Source organism: Hippocampus comes, unplaced genomic scaffold (assembly GCF_001891065.2).
Source record: "Hippocampus comes isolate QL1 unplaced genomic scaffold, H_comes_QL1_v1.1 scaffold299, whole genome shotgun sequence".
NCBI classification, from domain to species: Eukaryota; Metazoa; Chordata; class Actinopteri; order Syngnathiformes; family Syngnathidae; genus Hippocampus; species Hippocampus comes.
The window spans coordinates 972715-987492 of record NW_017805694.1 but is presented as its reverse complement, the minus strand read 5'-3'; the positions used below and the strand labels follow the sequence as shown (position 1 = coordinate 987492).

Genomic DNA, 14778 nt, shown 5'->3' with positions numbered 1-14778 from the left:
CCGATTTAGCTTTTTTGAGGTCGCAGGTGCAGGTGGTGCGAACGTGGGCGGAGCTTCCATTTCCCCGAGCTGCCAAATTGACTGCCGGCATTTGTTTTTGTCTTCAACAGACGCTGCTGACCAACAAGAGCCAACATGTCTGAGTGAGTCACGCTTTGCTCCACGCTTTACTGTCCGATGATTTTCTGAAATAATCCTTTTAAAAACGTTTTTTTATCAACTAAATAAATGTTTCAATGTTGATCTAAAGCTATCCGAGTAAAACAAAAACTCGCTCCCCGCCGACCAGTCATCATACATTGTACTTTGTGTCTTTGCTTTCACCTTTTTTTCCAGAAAATTCTTGTCACTTATTACGTGCGCGTGAAAAGATTTTTCACGTTTTCAATTGAAAAAAAAATTCCCATAACTTTTTTTTAAATATATATTTGGAAATAACTTGCACCTTTTATGAAAGCTGTCACTTTTTTGATCACTTGTGATGAGCTTTCAAACTTATTTGAGAGCATTCACAAGAGAAGGACTTTGGCAAAGGTGCAGTCTGGCATTTTTCAAGCGGCTCGCAATAGTTGAATGCGGCCCCCCCCAGCCCCCCCCCCCCCGTCTCTCATGATCATGCACGCAACACGCAGCCAAACGTATGTGAGCCACGTACAAGCTGACGTTAGCCGCGGCTGCTGTGCTGCTAGCACGGTTGAAAAGTGGCCAAGCATGAAATGTTACCGGTTTGACGTTGTATTTTGTGATTTCATACTTTTTGAAACTTTGTTCCAAAAAGTTTTCTCGTAAAAAAATAAAAAATAAAAAAAATTCTTAATATCTTTCAAAACTTTTCATAACATAACAAAAACAAGGAGAAGAAACTTTAGTTTTCCCGATAAAAAATTGGAAAATGAGAGCAATGTTCTTTTTAATCGTACGGTGATGCTACGCTAACTGTTAACATTCGTCAAATTGGACAACTCCCTGTCACAGTTCAAAGAAGATGACGTCCAGTCGCCGGCATCATCTCAAGGTGAGATTACTGCGCGAGCGATGCCAGCGAAGCTAACGGTGCTAACGATCGCGATGAATTTCATCGGCCTGCAGAGTTTGATGCTTCAGATCGCTGCCAATTGGATCGAGCAGGAGAAGAAAGACCTGGAGGTGGCCAAGGAGGTCTACATGGCCGAGACCTGCCCCAACCCGGACCTCAGTGGCGACATGGCCAGCCTAGTGGTGAGATAGACCGCCCCTCTTTGCTGCTGACCAATCAGATTGCCGTAAACAAAAAACTCCAACAAAAACAAACACACAACATAGACTTGGATGTGGGGGGGGGGGAAACATAAAAAACGTATTTGCATTAGCCTTAGCCGAGGTTTATTTTAATAATCGATTTTTTTAAATTGAACCATGAAATGGATTACAAAAAACAGTTTTCATTTTCATTCAAAACTAGGACGGCATTTCAAATTGACAGAGCAGAAAATGCATAAACATAAATGAATGATGATTTGGTAACATGCCAGAAAATCGACCAAAGCGTTCATCGTTCTCCAAAGTCAAAGCAGATGTTTGCAAATGTCTTATTTTGATTTCATGAAGGACCACAGAAATCGGAAAATATTTTCTGCTGGATGAGGATTTGGACAATTAGCCTTCAGTAAGCGATGATCAAAACAGCCGTTGGTTCATTCGATCATCGTTGAGTCGTCCATGATGAGTCGAAAAGTGTTTCGCCACTTCCGTAGCCAGATTGCGTGCTGGAGGAGAACGTGCGAAACTGTGTTCGCGGCATCATTCACGTTATGATGGCCTTGTTATGAGGGTTAGCCTACCGGCTAACAGGCCAAACGCAAATTTCTTTTTGCGTTGTCCTTATCTTTTGTCTCAATGCATGTGGAGAACCTGAGACACAAGTGTGAGCCCATTTAAATGCGAACTATTGTTCAAATTGTCATTAACGCTCACAGGCGAACAGACCGAATACTGCAGACGGTGAACCCGCAAAATAGCTTTGCCATTGTCAGAAGTGTTAACCTTTCAAAGATGCCAAACTGTGTTAGCATTGTGCTCGAGTGCAAGCAAGTCAAATGCAAAAAATGTTTCAGCGTTTTTTTTTTTTTTTTTCATTTTTTTTAAATTAGTTATAGCTTCTCCAAAAAACGCTCAGGTCACATGAGGAACTCTCGAAAGAGTGCTAGCATGGGTTTGCCAAAACAAAGGAGAGTGCTTGCATTCTCTTTAGCTTTTCTCCCGATCACAAGCGGAATACATGAGAAACGTTCAGTCGCCCGCTGCTCGAACCACATTTGAAAGTTCCGTTTGTGCCTATTTTGTCAGCGCTCACGTGAGCTTGTTTTTGGAATCGTTCCCCAACAGGAAATCTGCAAGAAGCTTCAATCAACCATCGACAAGATTGACGACGCTCGCTACGATGTGGAAGCCAAAGTGCTGAAGTTCGACATTGAGGTAACCGTCGTCGAAAAGATTTGCCGCCAACCTTGACGTACGAGTTGCGACTCTTCTGTCGCCGAGCTGGAAACTCGATCGAATTAATCAAATCCATTTTCACCACCGATATGAAGCGAAACCGTTTTTTTTCCCCCCCCCCCCCCCCCCATCCCTCGCCTGAAAAACGCTGATGGTGGAAGTTGTGTTCAAGCATCCTCTCCAAGTTCTTTGCGAGTGTTTTCATTTCGTGCTTGTGTGTTCCGCTGTTTATCTCATCCAATCAAAGACTGAAAGTTGATCCGCAACCGTGGCTCGCCTTGCCCACATTCGGGGGCATTAGCTAACTTAAATCGCTCCGTGTATTATTCCACTTTGCTCTGAAGATCACCCGTAACAGAACTTTTGTCTGGGAACGTGAAGCCCCCCCCCCCCAAAAAAATACAAATCGTCTAAGCCAGGGCTTGTACGTTAAAAACCTCGTTTCTCGTAAGTCAAGGCGGCACGGCGCTCAACGCAACATAGCTTGTGGAAATGTGACGGTTGCTCTCAGATCCAGGACCTGAGACTGAAGGTGGTGGAGCTGGCGGGCGTCAAGAAGCCGGCGCTGAAGAAGGTGCGCATGTCGGCCGACGCCATGTTGCAGGCCCTCCTCGGGGGCAAGCACAAGACCACCATCGACCTCAGGTCCAACCTCAAGCAGGTCAAGAAGGAGGTCAAGGAGGAGGTCAGTCAGCAACGCCGGCGCGAGCGCTTCTTCCGTTCCATTTCGTTCTGACTCCCATTTGGGTCCGCTTGATTTGAATCGGTGCCGTCCAAGGCGGCGCCTTTGATTACGTTTGCTTTCATCACGTTTGGAATCCATTTCTCATCGGGTACTGAATCAGTCGATGTGATTTCCTCCGACTCGATTTGGACTCGCTTCTCTGGCGTTCGGTCCAATTCGCTTGGCTTGAAGATTGGCTCCTGATCGGATCAACTGCCTTCAAAGTGGCAGTTTGAGTCCGTTCACTTTGAACAATTTCGCTTTTTGGTTCCAGCTCAGTTCATTCAAACGGGAACAGAAGTGGTTCCGTTCACTCTGTTTGCTTGGATTCCTTTTGATTTGATTTCAGTTCCACTCAATTCCGAATCGGTTCCACGGTTATCGAGTCAACTAGTTTGATATCTTTTGAATCGCCTCGGTGACGTTCGACTTAAATCCGTTCAGTTGATTTGATTCCTTTTGGTCCGGTTTCATTCCAATCAATCCGGACTCGATTCTTGAATTTGATTTGGTTTCAATTCGATCCATTAGAATCCGTTCTGTAATGTTTGATTCAGTTTGGTTGAATTCGGTGTGCCTGAGAATTGCTCCAAAATTGGTTCCGACCAATTCAGGTCAGTTGACTCGAAAGTCTGCTTTGATATGGTCCACTTGGATTTGATTTCATTTCAAGCAATTTCTTTTCAGACCAAATTTAAACTTCAGTGAAACAGGGCTTCAGTCCCGGTTCGAATTTGCAAGTAGGCTAATGTTAGCCTGCTCGTGCTAACGCCATCGCGTGCGCTTGTGCTGTTGTCCGCTTCAGCCCACAGAGGCGGTCGGCGACTGGCGCAAGAACATCGAGGACAAGGCCGACAGGAAGAAGATGTTTGAGACCTCCTAAAGCTCCAAATAATACATAGTGATCACTTTTATTCCCATGCCTTGGTCAACCCCCCCCCCCACCCCCACCACCACATTGGACACGCACAACATAAAGATAAAAACGTAACCGCTCGTTTGAAAAGGACTCATTTTATTCCTCCGGCTCGCAAAATTATAACGTGCTTATTGGTTTCCAATTTTCAAAATAGATTGTGGGAAAATAGCTCTGCAAGTACAATTTCAATGTGAACTAAAACATTCAAAATAATCAGCAAATCAATGAAAATAAGACGATCAGTTGTAAAAATTATGACACGAAAAAATAAGTGTAAATAGTAATCATTGAAATTGAAAATAAAATGTACTCAATAAAACGTCCACTCGGATTTCTTTTTTTTTTTTTTTTAAATTAAAGTATTTGGAGACCGCATGTTTGGGACCCCAACCTAAAGAGTCCAGCCTTTGCTCAAGAATGACTTCCCATCACCATCACCACCACACTGGTACATCATTGAGCTCAAATGGCATGTTAAAAATACCCCCAAAGACCAAGTGGTGCCCCCCTGGAAGCAGCCTCTGAAACCATAACAAGCAAAAAAAAAAAAAAAAAAAAAAAAAAAAAAAAAAAAAACAAGAAAAAGAAAACACACACAATTTCAATTTGAATTTAAGAAGCAGTCAAAACCACATTGGTTGAGACGGCCATTTTGCAAGGCTATCTTTATTCGTGATTTTTTTTTTTTTTTTTTTTTTGTCTTGTGATTCTGTATTTGATATAGCCAATGTACAACCGGGCTATTCTACATACACCGATGTGAAACACTGCTCGATGAATAAAATGTACTCGGTTGTCACTCCTTACATGGCACTGGTCTGCCAGAGGTCCAAGGTTCTAAGGTTTCCTCCACAATCTAACTTTAACCTTCTCGTCGGCCCTCTGGAGGAGGCAGAAGTGGTGCTTGGAGGGTGTGAGGAGACACCTCCGGGTTATTTTTGGGCCGTCGGTCTCCATCGGCACTTTTAGGCTCCCCGCAGAACTTTTACACGCAGAACCATCACAAAACCCACACATGGTGCTCCAGAGAGACAATCATGTTCAAGTCAAACTTGAACCTCATAGTGGAACATTCCACGCTTTCACAATCATGGAATTAAGTTTTCTCTCATTATAGTTGTTGTTTTTATCCAGAGAATCTTCTGGAAAGTCGCGCGTGCGCGTGCGTGCGTGCGTGCGTGCGTGCGTGCGCGTGTGTGTGTGTGTGTGTGTGTGTGTGAGAGAAATATTCCTGGAGGGTTTTGACATTGGATTTGAGGAATCGTGTCTGTTGAGGAAGGAAACATCTCCACAAAGATCCCCGTAAATAGCAGTAAAACGGCAGCTTTCAACCAAAATGGCAGACTTGTGTTTTTGGGAGACATTTTGTGGCTCTAACGTACAACAGACATGACCGTTCAATTTCATATTCCTCAGTGAAAGTCTTAGGTGACGAAAATAATAAAATCTATAAGATGAGTTACGATTTGTCAGAAGCCAAAGTACGAGCCCTGTGATTGACCCAAAATGTCTTTTCAAGCATGGCTTCTTGGGACTTTTGGTGTCGCTCCACTCATGGTTTTCAGTGAAACGGTCTTCCGAGAGCCACACAAAAACAAATCGTTTCTCTTGACCGGTTTGGACTTGATCGGTCATCTGGCGGGTTGTGAGTGAGGTTGTTCTCTCCAATGGACTCAAATGTGCACATTGTAGTGAGTGAGGTGTTGCAGCGCCACCTGTCGTAGGACGCGAGTGTGGACGTTGAGGCTCATTTGTAGGGGCGTGCCGTGTTTAGCCAGTAGAGGTCGTCTTTTCTCGTCACTTGATGCGTGCCAGGCTGAGCCACTTCCGCTCCGTGAACTGCCCGCCGCCACTTCCGCGTTTGAAAGCTGCGTCACGTGTCCGGCGCAACGAAGTCACCCAGTCTGACGTCGCACTCCGCGCTACCTGCCGAAGCGAGGGTCAACCGTTGCAACGTTATGTCACGGGAGTGATGAATAAACGTTAGTAAATCATGACGGAAGTGACGCAACAGCGCACGGTATGGCACCTGCTTCCCGCCGTAGCATCAGGCAAGAGCTACCAGGAAGTTGCGTTGGTGAGTCTCATCTCGTTGATGGTGCGCACTGACGATCAATTTTCGGAAGAATATTTCACTTTGTTTTTCTTTTTCTACTGCGTGGTGTGCTCAATTAGTTCTCTGATTTTGTTCTAAGCCCAGAAGAAACACATCTGCTTTGAAAGCCTGACGTTGAGGATTTCCCAAAGTGTGGCTATGGAGTACTTGTCAACAAACTTGCCCGTATGACCACGCATACACACACACACACACACACACACACACACACACGCACACACACACACACACACTTGAGAGTGAGTGCTGTCACCATGGCAACCTTTGTGACAACAAACTCCTGCCCAGCCCCACAATAAACACTTAAAAAACAACTGGAGCAAAACACTTTCTCCATCCTGGCATCTGCTTTCAATCGCTAGCAGATGAAAATGTTGGGGTGTCTGAGGGGGGCAGGGGGGGAGGGTGGGGTTACAGAGCTTTTGGGAATGGGGAGGCAGGAATCATCTTTCACCCCCCCCCTCCCCACACCTACACACGGGACGACCAGAAGGATGCTGAGCCACTCTCAATGGAAACCACATGTAGGACAACAGAAGGGGGAGCATTGGGGGGGGGGGGGCTGTGATGACTAAACCCTGCCTGCCCTCCACGCCCCCCCCACCACGCATTCCCACCCACCCTCCGACATTCCCGACACGCCGTGGAGGGGAGGGAAGAGAGTGAGCGAGTGGCAACAAAAGAGCCAGCAGCAGCCCAAGCGCAACACAAGTGCGGCGGAAACCCCACGGCAAGCCCAAAAGAAGCCCACAGGGAGCAGCGGCGCAGCGGCTCCACACCACTTCGGCCAGCCCGGACGAGCCCCCACGGGACAGGAAGAAGAAGCAGCAGCGCCAGGCAACTCGTGAAGCCGGTCGCCGCCTTCAGCGAGGAGCGACCAGAAGAAGCCCGAAGATGTCCGCCGCACTGCTGAGGAGAAACTCCAGCAGACAAGGTCTCCAGAACCTCATCAGGTCGGTCCGCTCAACTTTCAATGACGCCGTCGTCCGGATAATTGTGATGGATGACGCTTGATTGGAGTTTTCCTTCACAGAATCGTGTTCTGTCACAATGTACAAGTCATGTTTATTTCTGTAGACCTTCACCAAAATCCTCAAAGGGCTTCGCATGGCCACTGTTGACAAATAGCAACGACATCCCCTGATCTTCACTCCCAGGAGTGCCGACACTAAAAAAAAAAAAAAAAAAGAAAAACCCCACCAGAGCAAAACTACCAAAAGAAAGAGGAGACTCTTTGTCTCAGACAGAAAAGTTTTATTTGTAGCTGTTTACGTTCTTCAAGCCATTCGCAGCAGAACGTGGGTTGCTTTCACCACAAACGCCGGTTTCAGACCAAAAAGCGAGCCAGGGGAGAAAAAAAAAATTGTGTTTATTTATTTATTTTTTGGGGGGGGAAAAACATGCAAATGTGACTTTGACACCTACCAGCTTGGCTACCACAGCAACTCAAACCTAAAAACAAGAAACGGGAGCACAAGTTGACTCTGGGAAGAACCCCGGAAACAAGCCAAATGACCGCAAAATAGCCACTTCACACCAACAGCCTTTTTTTGGGGTTCTGCTCCCGATAGACCCGCAGGCCAAATTCCAGATTGTATGGGTGCATTCCAAAACTCTTGATTGAACTTTGCATGACTTGATTAGTCAGTGCTGGCCACTTCCTGGAAGCGAACGTTCAGCATTTGACGTCTCCTGCTGATATTTGTTACAGCGGGGCGATTTATTGGGAGAGCTTTTTTGGCGCGGAAGGTCTTTCGGTTTTGCCTGATTTGGTTGACGCCGACCGAGTACAAAAGTGAGCTCTTCATGGGTAGATGCTTAAGAAGTCGTCGAAATGCAAAAGAGAGGCCAAAGAGCGAGCCAACGGCCGCAACGCAACTTTTGGACCACGGGAGAACCCGAAAGAAGATATGGAACTCACTCCTAAGGAGAAACTGCACCCTTTAGTTTGCTTTCGGATGACTATCAGTATGTATGTTTGATGTTTGCTGCTTAGCGAGCTCCTGCTGGGATGACCGGGGGGGGGGGTTTTGTGTGTCGCAAAGGTTTTAGGCTTTCGGGGATTTGGAATACGCGAGTGCACAACACGTCGACCTCAATTTGGGGACAGGAGCGAGATCGTGGTGGTTTGCGACTGGATAGGAAGCGGTGCCGGTTTCAGAGGTCAAAGGTGACCCGCTCAAGCGTTCTCAAACCGCCACAGGGGAGAAAAAGTGAACGAGGAGCCTCCAAAGCTCAAAAGAGCAAACACAATTCCGCTTTCTTGATCACTTCACATGAAGATTTCGTGATCGGAAATCGTCACCCCAAACAAAGGAATTATGAGGGCCCAACAGATTAATCGGTGGAGATTTTCAACACACTAAAACACGAGACAAAAATAATGACATTTATAAAAAATGGATACAAAATATTTCTTGAGATATATATATCTTACTTATTATTTATTATATAAGAAATTGGTTATTAGTTTTATCTGAATCGGCCTCACAAAATCCACATCGATTGGGCCCTTGTAATTATTTTTTTAAAAATTGTTAATAGGCGAAGGTAACGTGTTTTACATTGATTAATGGTGTGCTGGAGATTGATCAAAAGCGTACAAATAAAGTCAATATGGCCGCTTTGCGCAAACGAGACGCGATGTCGTCACTGAGCGCCGCCCGCGTCACCGGGACAGCCAACGGCGAGTCAGTGCGACATCATCACCGAGAACGCCGTCTGTGGTGGGGTCACGTCTGAGTGATGAAAGCGGGAGGCGGGGCCAGGTGTCAACTCACCCATTGGTCAAACAGCCGTGAACGTCACCTTATCATCTCATCTCCGAAACAGAAACCAGGCGGCTGGTTTCCGTGGCGGCGCAGCGACGTCATCCCAATGGAACGACGCTGGATTTCTTATCAGTTTTATTTTGACATGTTTCAGGCATGGCTTTTATTTTGAAATGCTGCAGGAGTTATGCAGCCCCCCCACCCCCAAAAAAAAACCCGGTGAATGTGTGTTTATCTCATCGAGGTGATGATGTCATCCTTCAGGAAGCAGAACAGCTGTAAACAGACTGCAACCTATGACCCCCCCTCCCACACACACACACACACACACGCATGCGCAAACACACCAGACAGATACACACACGCAAACACAAATACACACACGCATTTACGATGCGAGCAGATAAGGGCCTGAGGAATGTTTTTTTTCAAGGCAGGGGTGTTATTAGATTGATTGACAGGGGATTGAGAACCCCACCCCACCCCACCCCCATCCGCTTCGAGCCCCCCTGCCTTCACTTGACCCGTCCCCCACTCAGAGTGTCTGCGGCTGAAGAGCATAAACACTGCACACTTGCTCTCATCTTATTTCCTGTTTCCTGCTTCCCCTTCCGAATGTCCAAGCGTTGTCTCTCGAGTCAGATTATCCGCGCGTTCTAGCGGGGGGGTGCACATCTCGCCATAAAAGATGATCCGCGACGGTTTTCGATACGTGGCGGGCGAAATGATTCAAGGACGATTTGATTCGATGCGGTTTGATTGTTGTCCGATTGGATTCGGTCTGGCTCCGTCCCAGAGGGGACGAGGCCTTTGTTGTCATCCATTTGAATCAAGTTGTCAATGTGCCATTTCCTTTCAAGATCGATCTCGCCAATAAACGACGATCTCCAAATATTTTGGAAAGTGGACTTCAAATGCATCGGCATCTTTAAAATCAATAACCGATTTCCCCATTCAAATTCCAGACGGTCTTCACGACGAATGGATGCGGTGTGTTAGCATGCCGAACAGGGCTAGCGTTAGCCTACCTCGATTGTTCGAATGTTCCGATGTTAGTTTTGTGCGACTTAGCTTGAATCGTAAAAAAGACTCTATTCGAGTGCTTCAACAACAATTTCATTCACTGTGTTAGCCTAGCGGGCGAGTTGCTGTTAGCGCACTTGGCCGAGGTGTCAAGACAACGTTTGGGCTTCACAGCTTTGCTTTAAAATATGCTCTGAATGTGTCTATTTCCATCCAAGTGCTGCCTGTGCTCGTGCTTTGTAGTCCCTCCAAGTTGAAAGTGTTTTGAGTTGAATATAATCTGAGCTCGTCGCACGTCGACAAATGTCTGGAAGACGAGTCACTACTCGTCACGACGTCCTCTCGTCTGCTTGCCTGGCCTGTCATTATTGTTGACGTCAACGTTGCATCATTCGGCCGATGACGTCGCGTCTTCGGGGACTCTTCAGACTTCTCTTCACTCGTCTTTCGTGTCTACAAACGAGCCCTAACACGTCATTAAAAAAAAACAGAACACGCAGATTGGTCTTGGTGTGATCCGCTCGTGGCGGCGAGGTGGCGGGTGCAAGTCAACACGTCGTGCGCCCGGAAAGGCATCCATCCGACCGAGCTGAAGGCATCTGATGTGGTGGCAGGTTGACCGCTCAGAGGAGCGTCGAGGACGCCGAGGAAGCGGAACGCGAACGCAGGAGACGAGCCAGAGACCAGTCGTGTCGCAGGAACAGCGACGCGGCGCCCGCCGAGCGCGCCGCCGACCCGACGGACGACCAACACGCGTAAGTCGTCTCGCGCACGAGCGCACGCACCAGCTGGTGTGACACAACTTGCAAAGAATGTGCATGACGTCGCGTCTGCCGCAGTCGTCGCTTGCTCCGAACTTGCCACCCTCCCTGGCTGGCGACCAATCCGGGCCTTGTTGATTGCCGTCGTCTTGAATGGTTGATTGCGTTTGGAGGATTTTCTTTGCGGCGATTGTTGAAAACAAATATCGACTCGCGCTCCAGCTGCCGTTTGAGCGAACAAAGCGAGGCGGACTTGCCATGGTCGAGATAACTGACCTCGTGGACCAAAGCAAGTGTGCGGCACGAGGCTTTTATTTGTTTATTTTTAACCCGGCCGCCGTGAGCCAAGTTGGGGACAGTCAAAAATGCTGAAAGTGGACCTCCAGGAGTATTGATGAGAAAAGGGATTGAGAAAATGAAGCGATATTTGATCGGTGTGTGGTAGTTGCCATTTTTTGCGTCTCGTCCCGGAGAAATGTTCGGAGCGGATGTGACGTCCTTTTTGAATCGTTTGCTGAAATCTTTAAAAAAAAAAAAAAAAAAAACCTTTCCAGGTGACCCTAGTAAGCCACCAGACTCGCGGCCATCTCGACCTCTGTCCACATCAAAGTCTGAAAATAACAAAACAACATTTTTTTTCGAGGTTGCGGGCATGACCGTCTTCCTCTGCGTCCGGTGGGCGCTCGAGCTTCATGTTCATGTTCAGCGTAACGTCCATCGAATCCCCCAATTCAGCTCCCGACGCCGTTTCTCCCTCGCCCAGATCGAAGCCTGGCCGCTCGCCGTCGCCCTCGCCGGAGGAAGACGAAGGCTTCGGCGACTGGACGCAGCGCCGGCAGCAGAGCGGACCACAGCGCCCCCCAGAGGGCGCCGAGGGATGGCGGCCGGAGGACGAGGACCGGCGCAACGGCGACGCCTTCGAGGCAGCGCCGGAAGACCCCCGCCCCGCCCCCTCCGGCATTTGGGCTCCGTCTTCCTCCGCTCGCGTTCGGTGCGGTGAGGAAGGTGAAGGCGGCAAGCCGAGGCCGCAGACAGACCGGCCGGATTCGCTCCGACGCAGTCAGGTGACCAATCGCGGCGGCCCACCGGCGTTTCTCGATCGGCTTCCAAGTTGACCGCGACTTGGCTTTGCGTCCGTCCGACTGTTTTGGGTTTCAGTTGTTCCTCTTGTTTGGTTCCTGGTGGGGTCTTGTGTGGTTCTTGGTTCTTTCTTTTTTCGGGTCCCTTCTGGTTCCCGTGTGGTACCACTGATTCTCGTCTGGTTTCTGTTTGTTTTTGGTGTTACTCTGTCGCAGTTCCTGTGTGCTTCGAAAGTCATCCTTGGGTGCGGCTCTCGTTTGGTTCCCACTTGGGTCTTGTGTAGTTTTTCAGGTCGTGGTTGTGCTTGCTTCTTGCGTGCTTTGCGTGTAGTTCTTGTCTGGCTGCTGAAGTGGTTGCGTCGTTCCCGCTTGGTTCTCGGATGCTTCCTGTTGGGCTCTTTCGTCTTTCCACTCTGGTTTCTGATTAGTTCTTGTGCCGGTCTCATGTGGTTTTCGAAAGATTCCTGCTTGGTTCTTGTGTATACTCTCTGTGTCGCTGTGTGTCCACGGCCTGGTTGTGTTTTTTTTGTGAGGTACGGTTCCGGACATGCGCCCCTGGCGTTGTGGTTCTCGCGCGGTTGTTCCCGTGTCGGTCACGGTTGCACTTTGTGGGGTTCCGGTGTCCAGGTGGAGGAACGGCAACCGACCCGAGTGCCATCCACCGCCAAAGTTTTCCTTCTCCGAGATTCCAAAGCGGACGCAGATGCCGGCCAACGGGAAGTGACATCCCGGCACACCGGCGACCAATCAAAGAGCAAGTCCCCCAGGTAGATGCTCGCACGCGACACACCGACCACAGCGGCGGAGCGACAGCATTGGCGTTCGTGCAGCAGGTGCGCCGAGCGGGGCGAGACGGAGGCCGGCCTGGAGGCGGAGCGTCGCCTGGAGAAGATCCGGCAGGGCCTCCGGGAGAAGGAGAGCCAGGAGCTGGAGCAGCTGAAGCGCCGACACGCCCGGGCCGAGCAGGAGCTGGAGGAGCTGGCGGGGAGGAGAGAGCTGAGGAGACGCCTCCGAAGCCAGGAGGAACGACGGCAGCAAGACGAGCGACGGCAGCGCCTCGCCAACGAGGAGGCGAGTCATGCCTCACGTCTCACTCGCTCGCTTTTGATCGGGGTCGGATTTGACCACTTTGTTGGAGGGGAGAGGGCTGTCCGCTTTGTTGATTTATCGATTCTTGATTGACGGGACGGAGGGGTTGATTGGCTCTGAATGTGTGATTGACAGGAGGAGCACGAGCGCATGAAGGAGGAGGTGGCGAGGAGGAGGATGGACGCGGCCGAGAGGATGAAGATGTTGAGCGGCGGCGACCCGCCAGAGGCCTTCAGCCCCGTCAAGACGCCCACGCACAAAGTAAATGGTTGCCCGGCGACCGCCTTTGTGGACTTTGTGGGGGCCAGCGCCGGCACCTTTGCGTCATGTTTCCGCGGCAACAAAAAAAAACAAGCCCTTCGCGTGTTTGCCCGTTTGGATAGTCCAGCTTGAAATCAAGTTAAATGGGTTGGGGGGTGGGGGGGGGGGTTCCAGGCCTTCTGAAATGGTTGGACATAAAATGTAAAAAAATAATCTCAATTCCGCCCTCACTGATAGATACGACGGGACAATTGATTAAATATTTGAATAGAATCGATATCAATTGCTTTTCTTGGCCTTTAGAATCAGTGAAAATGAAGCCCAAGACTGAACGTCGTTGAAAGGGATTTTCATATCGATGCAAAGAAGAGTAAGAAGAATGATAAGAAGAAGACGCTTCCTGATGATGTATGAAACTACCTCGTCATAATTTGGTCCACTCTGACGTCAAATATGTCTCTTAAAAATATGACAAATAATGATCAGAAGAACAATCATATATTTTTTTTTAATCAAATGTGCAATTGATCTATTTTCAAATGTGGAGTCAAAAGTAAATTCTGCGTGCTTGTTTTGAAATGATCCACCAAAATTGCTCCGACTTTCCTGCCACCGATAGAATACGAGAGAATCGATTTTGATCCAATGGTCATGTTGATTTTACAATCAGCTCCACATACACTGAAATAAAAATGGATGATTGTTATTATGATGATTGTTATGTACCCGGCGACCACTAATTGCAAATGAGAATCTTTTCTCAACGTCTTTCTCCGGCTCCTTCAAGATTTCCCGCGTTTGTCTTGTGATTCGCAGATGACAGAGAGGACCGAGTCGCTCAGCCGCTCCCTGAAGAAAAGGTGATCGTTTCCTCCGCCCGCCATCCCAATCGGGAGGGTGGCGGGCGTGCCGGAGCTTCTCCCGGCTGTCTTGGGGGCACCCTTGACATTTGTTTGACTTTCAGTTTCACAAAATGTTTTCCGGAGCTTTAAGCCGAATTGCCGCGAGACGGGTGGTTGCTTCTGTGTCTTGTCGCCGTGGCAACAAGGTCAGCTTTTATTGTTGTCGTCGTCTTCAGTAACAGTTTCAAAAAGATGCCGGCGGTCGTCCTCGTCAGCAACATCGACGACAAGATGGAGCAGTACGCGCACGCCGTGGAGGTACGCCCGCACGCTTTGAGCAAATTGCAGAGATCGTAATTTGAGATGAGCGACAACCGATTTTTGGGGACCTCCAACGTTTGACATTGGCAAGTTGCTGACGGTGTCGCTCGGTGTCCAGAACTCTCAGGAACCTCGAGGCTCCAAGGCCCCGGCGACGAACCTTCCCAACGCGCTGGAGGCCGTCAACTCCAAGAAGGTCTTGTTCGAGGCCGGCGAGGCGCGGACCGGAGGTCCGCCCAAAACGACAACTTGTCGGGTAAGCCGTGCCCGAAGGCGGACAACTGGAGGCTCGTTGGTCTCCAAAGATGCTTTCATCAAAGTCGTATTCACGTCCAACTATCTGGCATGGAGTTCTTGCCCTGTTTGCGTCTCTGGTGGGTGGTCACATGGGGGGGGG

At 48.9% G+C, this 14778-nt stretch overlaps 2 protein-coding genes across 5 annotated transcripts in view; both read left to right on the top strand.

Moving 5' to 3' along the window:
* The window catches only part of LOC109522917 (troponin I, fast skeletal muscle-like), a 5884-nt gene extending 1219 nt beyond the window's left edge, over window positions 1–4665 (top strand). The window contains exons 2-7 of one of the 2 annotated variants that reach the window (XM_019881748.1): window positions 109–143; window positions 976–1015; window positions 1090–1218; window positions 2365–2454; window positions 2987–3160; window positions 4005–4665. In XM_019881748.1, coding sequence (XP_019737307.1) covers window positions 136–143; window positions 976–1015; window positions 1090–1218; window positions 2365–2454; window positions 2987–3160; window positions 4005–4082 — 519 coding nt within the window. In that variant the 5' untranslated portion in view covers window positions 109–135 and the 3' untranslated portion in view covers window positions 4083–4665. The remainder of the gene's footprint in view (window positions 1–108; window positions 144–975; window positions 1016–1089; window positions 1219–2364; window positions 2455–2986; window positions 3161–4004) is intronic. The other variant, XM_019881747.1, reaches the window with a different exon arrangement.
* Window positions 4666–6316: 1651 nt separating this feature from the next.
* Window positions 6317–14778, top strand: part of LOC109522994 (non-muscle caldesmon-like) — a 15153-nt gene continuing 6691 nt past the window's right edge. For 2 of the 3 annotated variants that reach the window (XM_019881824.1, XM_019881825.1), the window contains exons 1-9: window positions 6317–7187; window positions 10643–10783; window positions 11553–11853; window positions 12496–12635; window positions 12702–12939; window positions 13093–13218; window positions 14035–14078; window positions 14297–14378; window positions 14500–14637. In XM_019881824.1, the coding sequence (XP_019737383.1) occupies window positions 7129–7187; window positions 10643–10783; window positions 11553–11853; window positions 12496–12635; window positions 12702–12939; window positions 13093–13218; window positions 14035–14078; window positions 14297–14378; window positions 14500–14637 (1269 nt within the window). In that variant the 5' untranslated portion in view covers window positions 6317–7128. The remainder of the gene's footprint in view (window positions 7188–10642; window positions 10784–11552; window positions 11854–12495; window positions 12636–12701; window positions 12940–13092; window positions 13219–14034; window positions 14079–14296; window positions 14379–14499; window positions 14638–14778) is intronic. The other variant, XM_019881826.1, reaches the window with a different exon arrangement.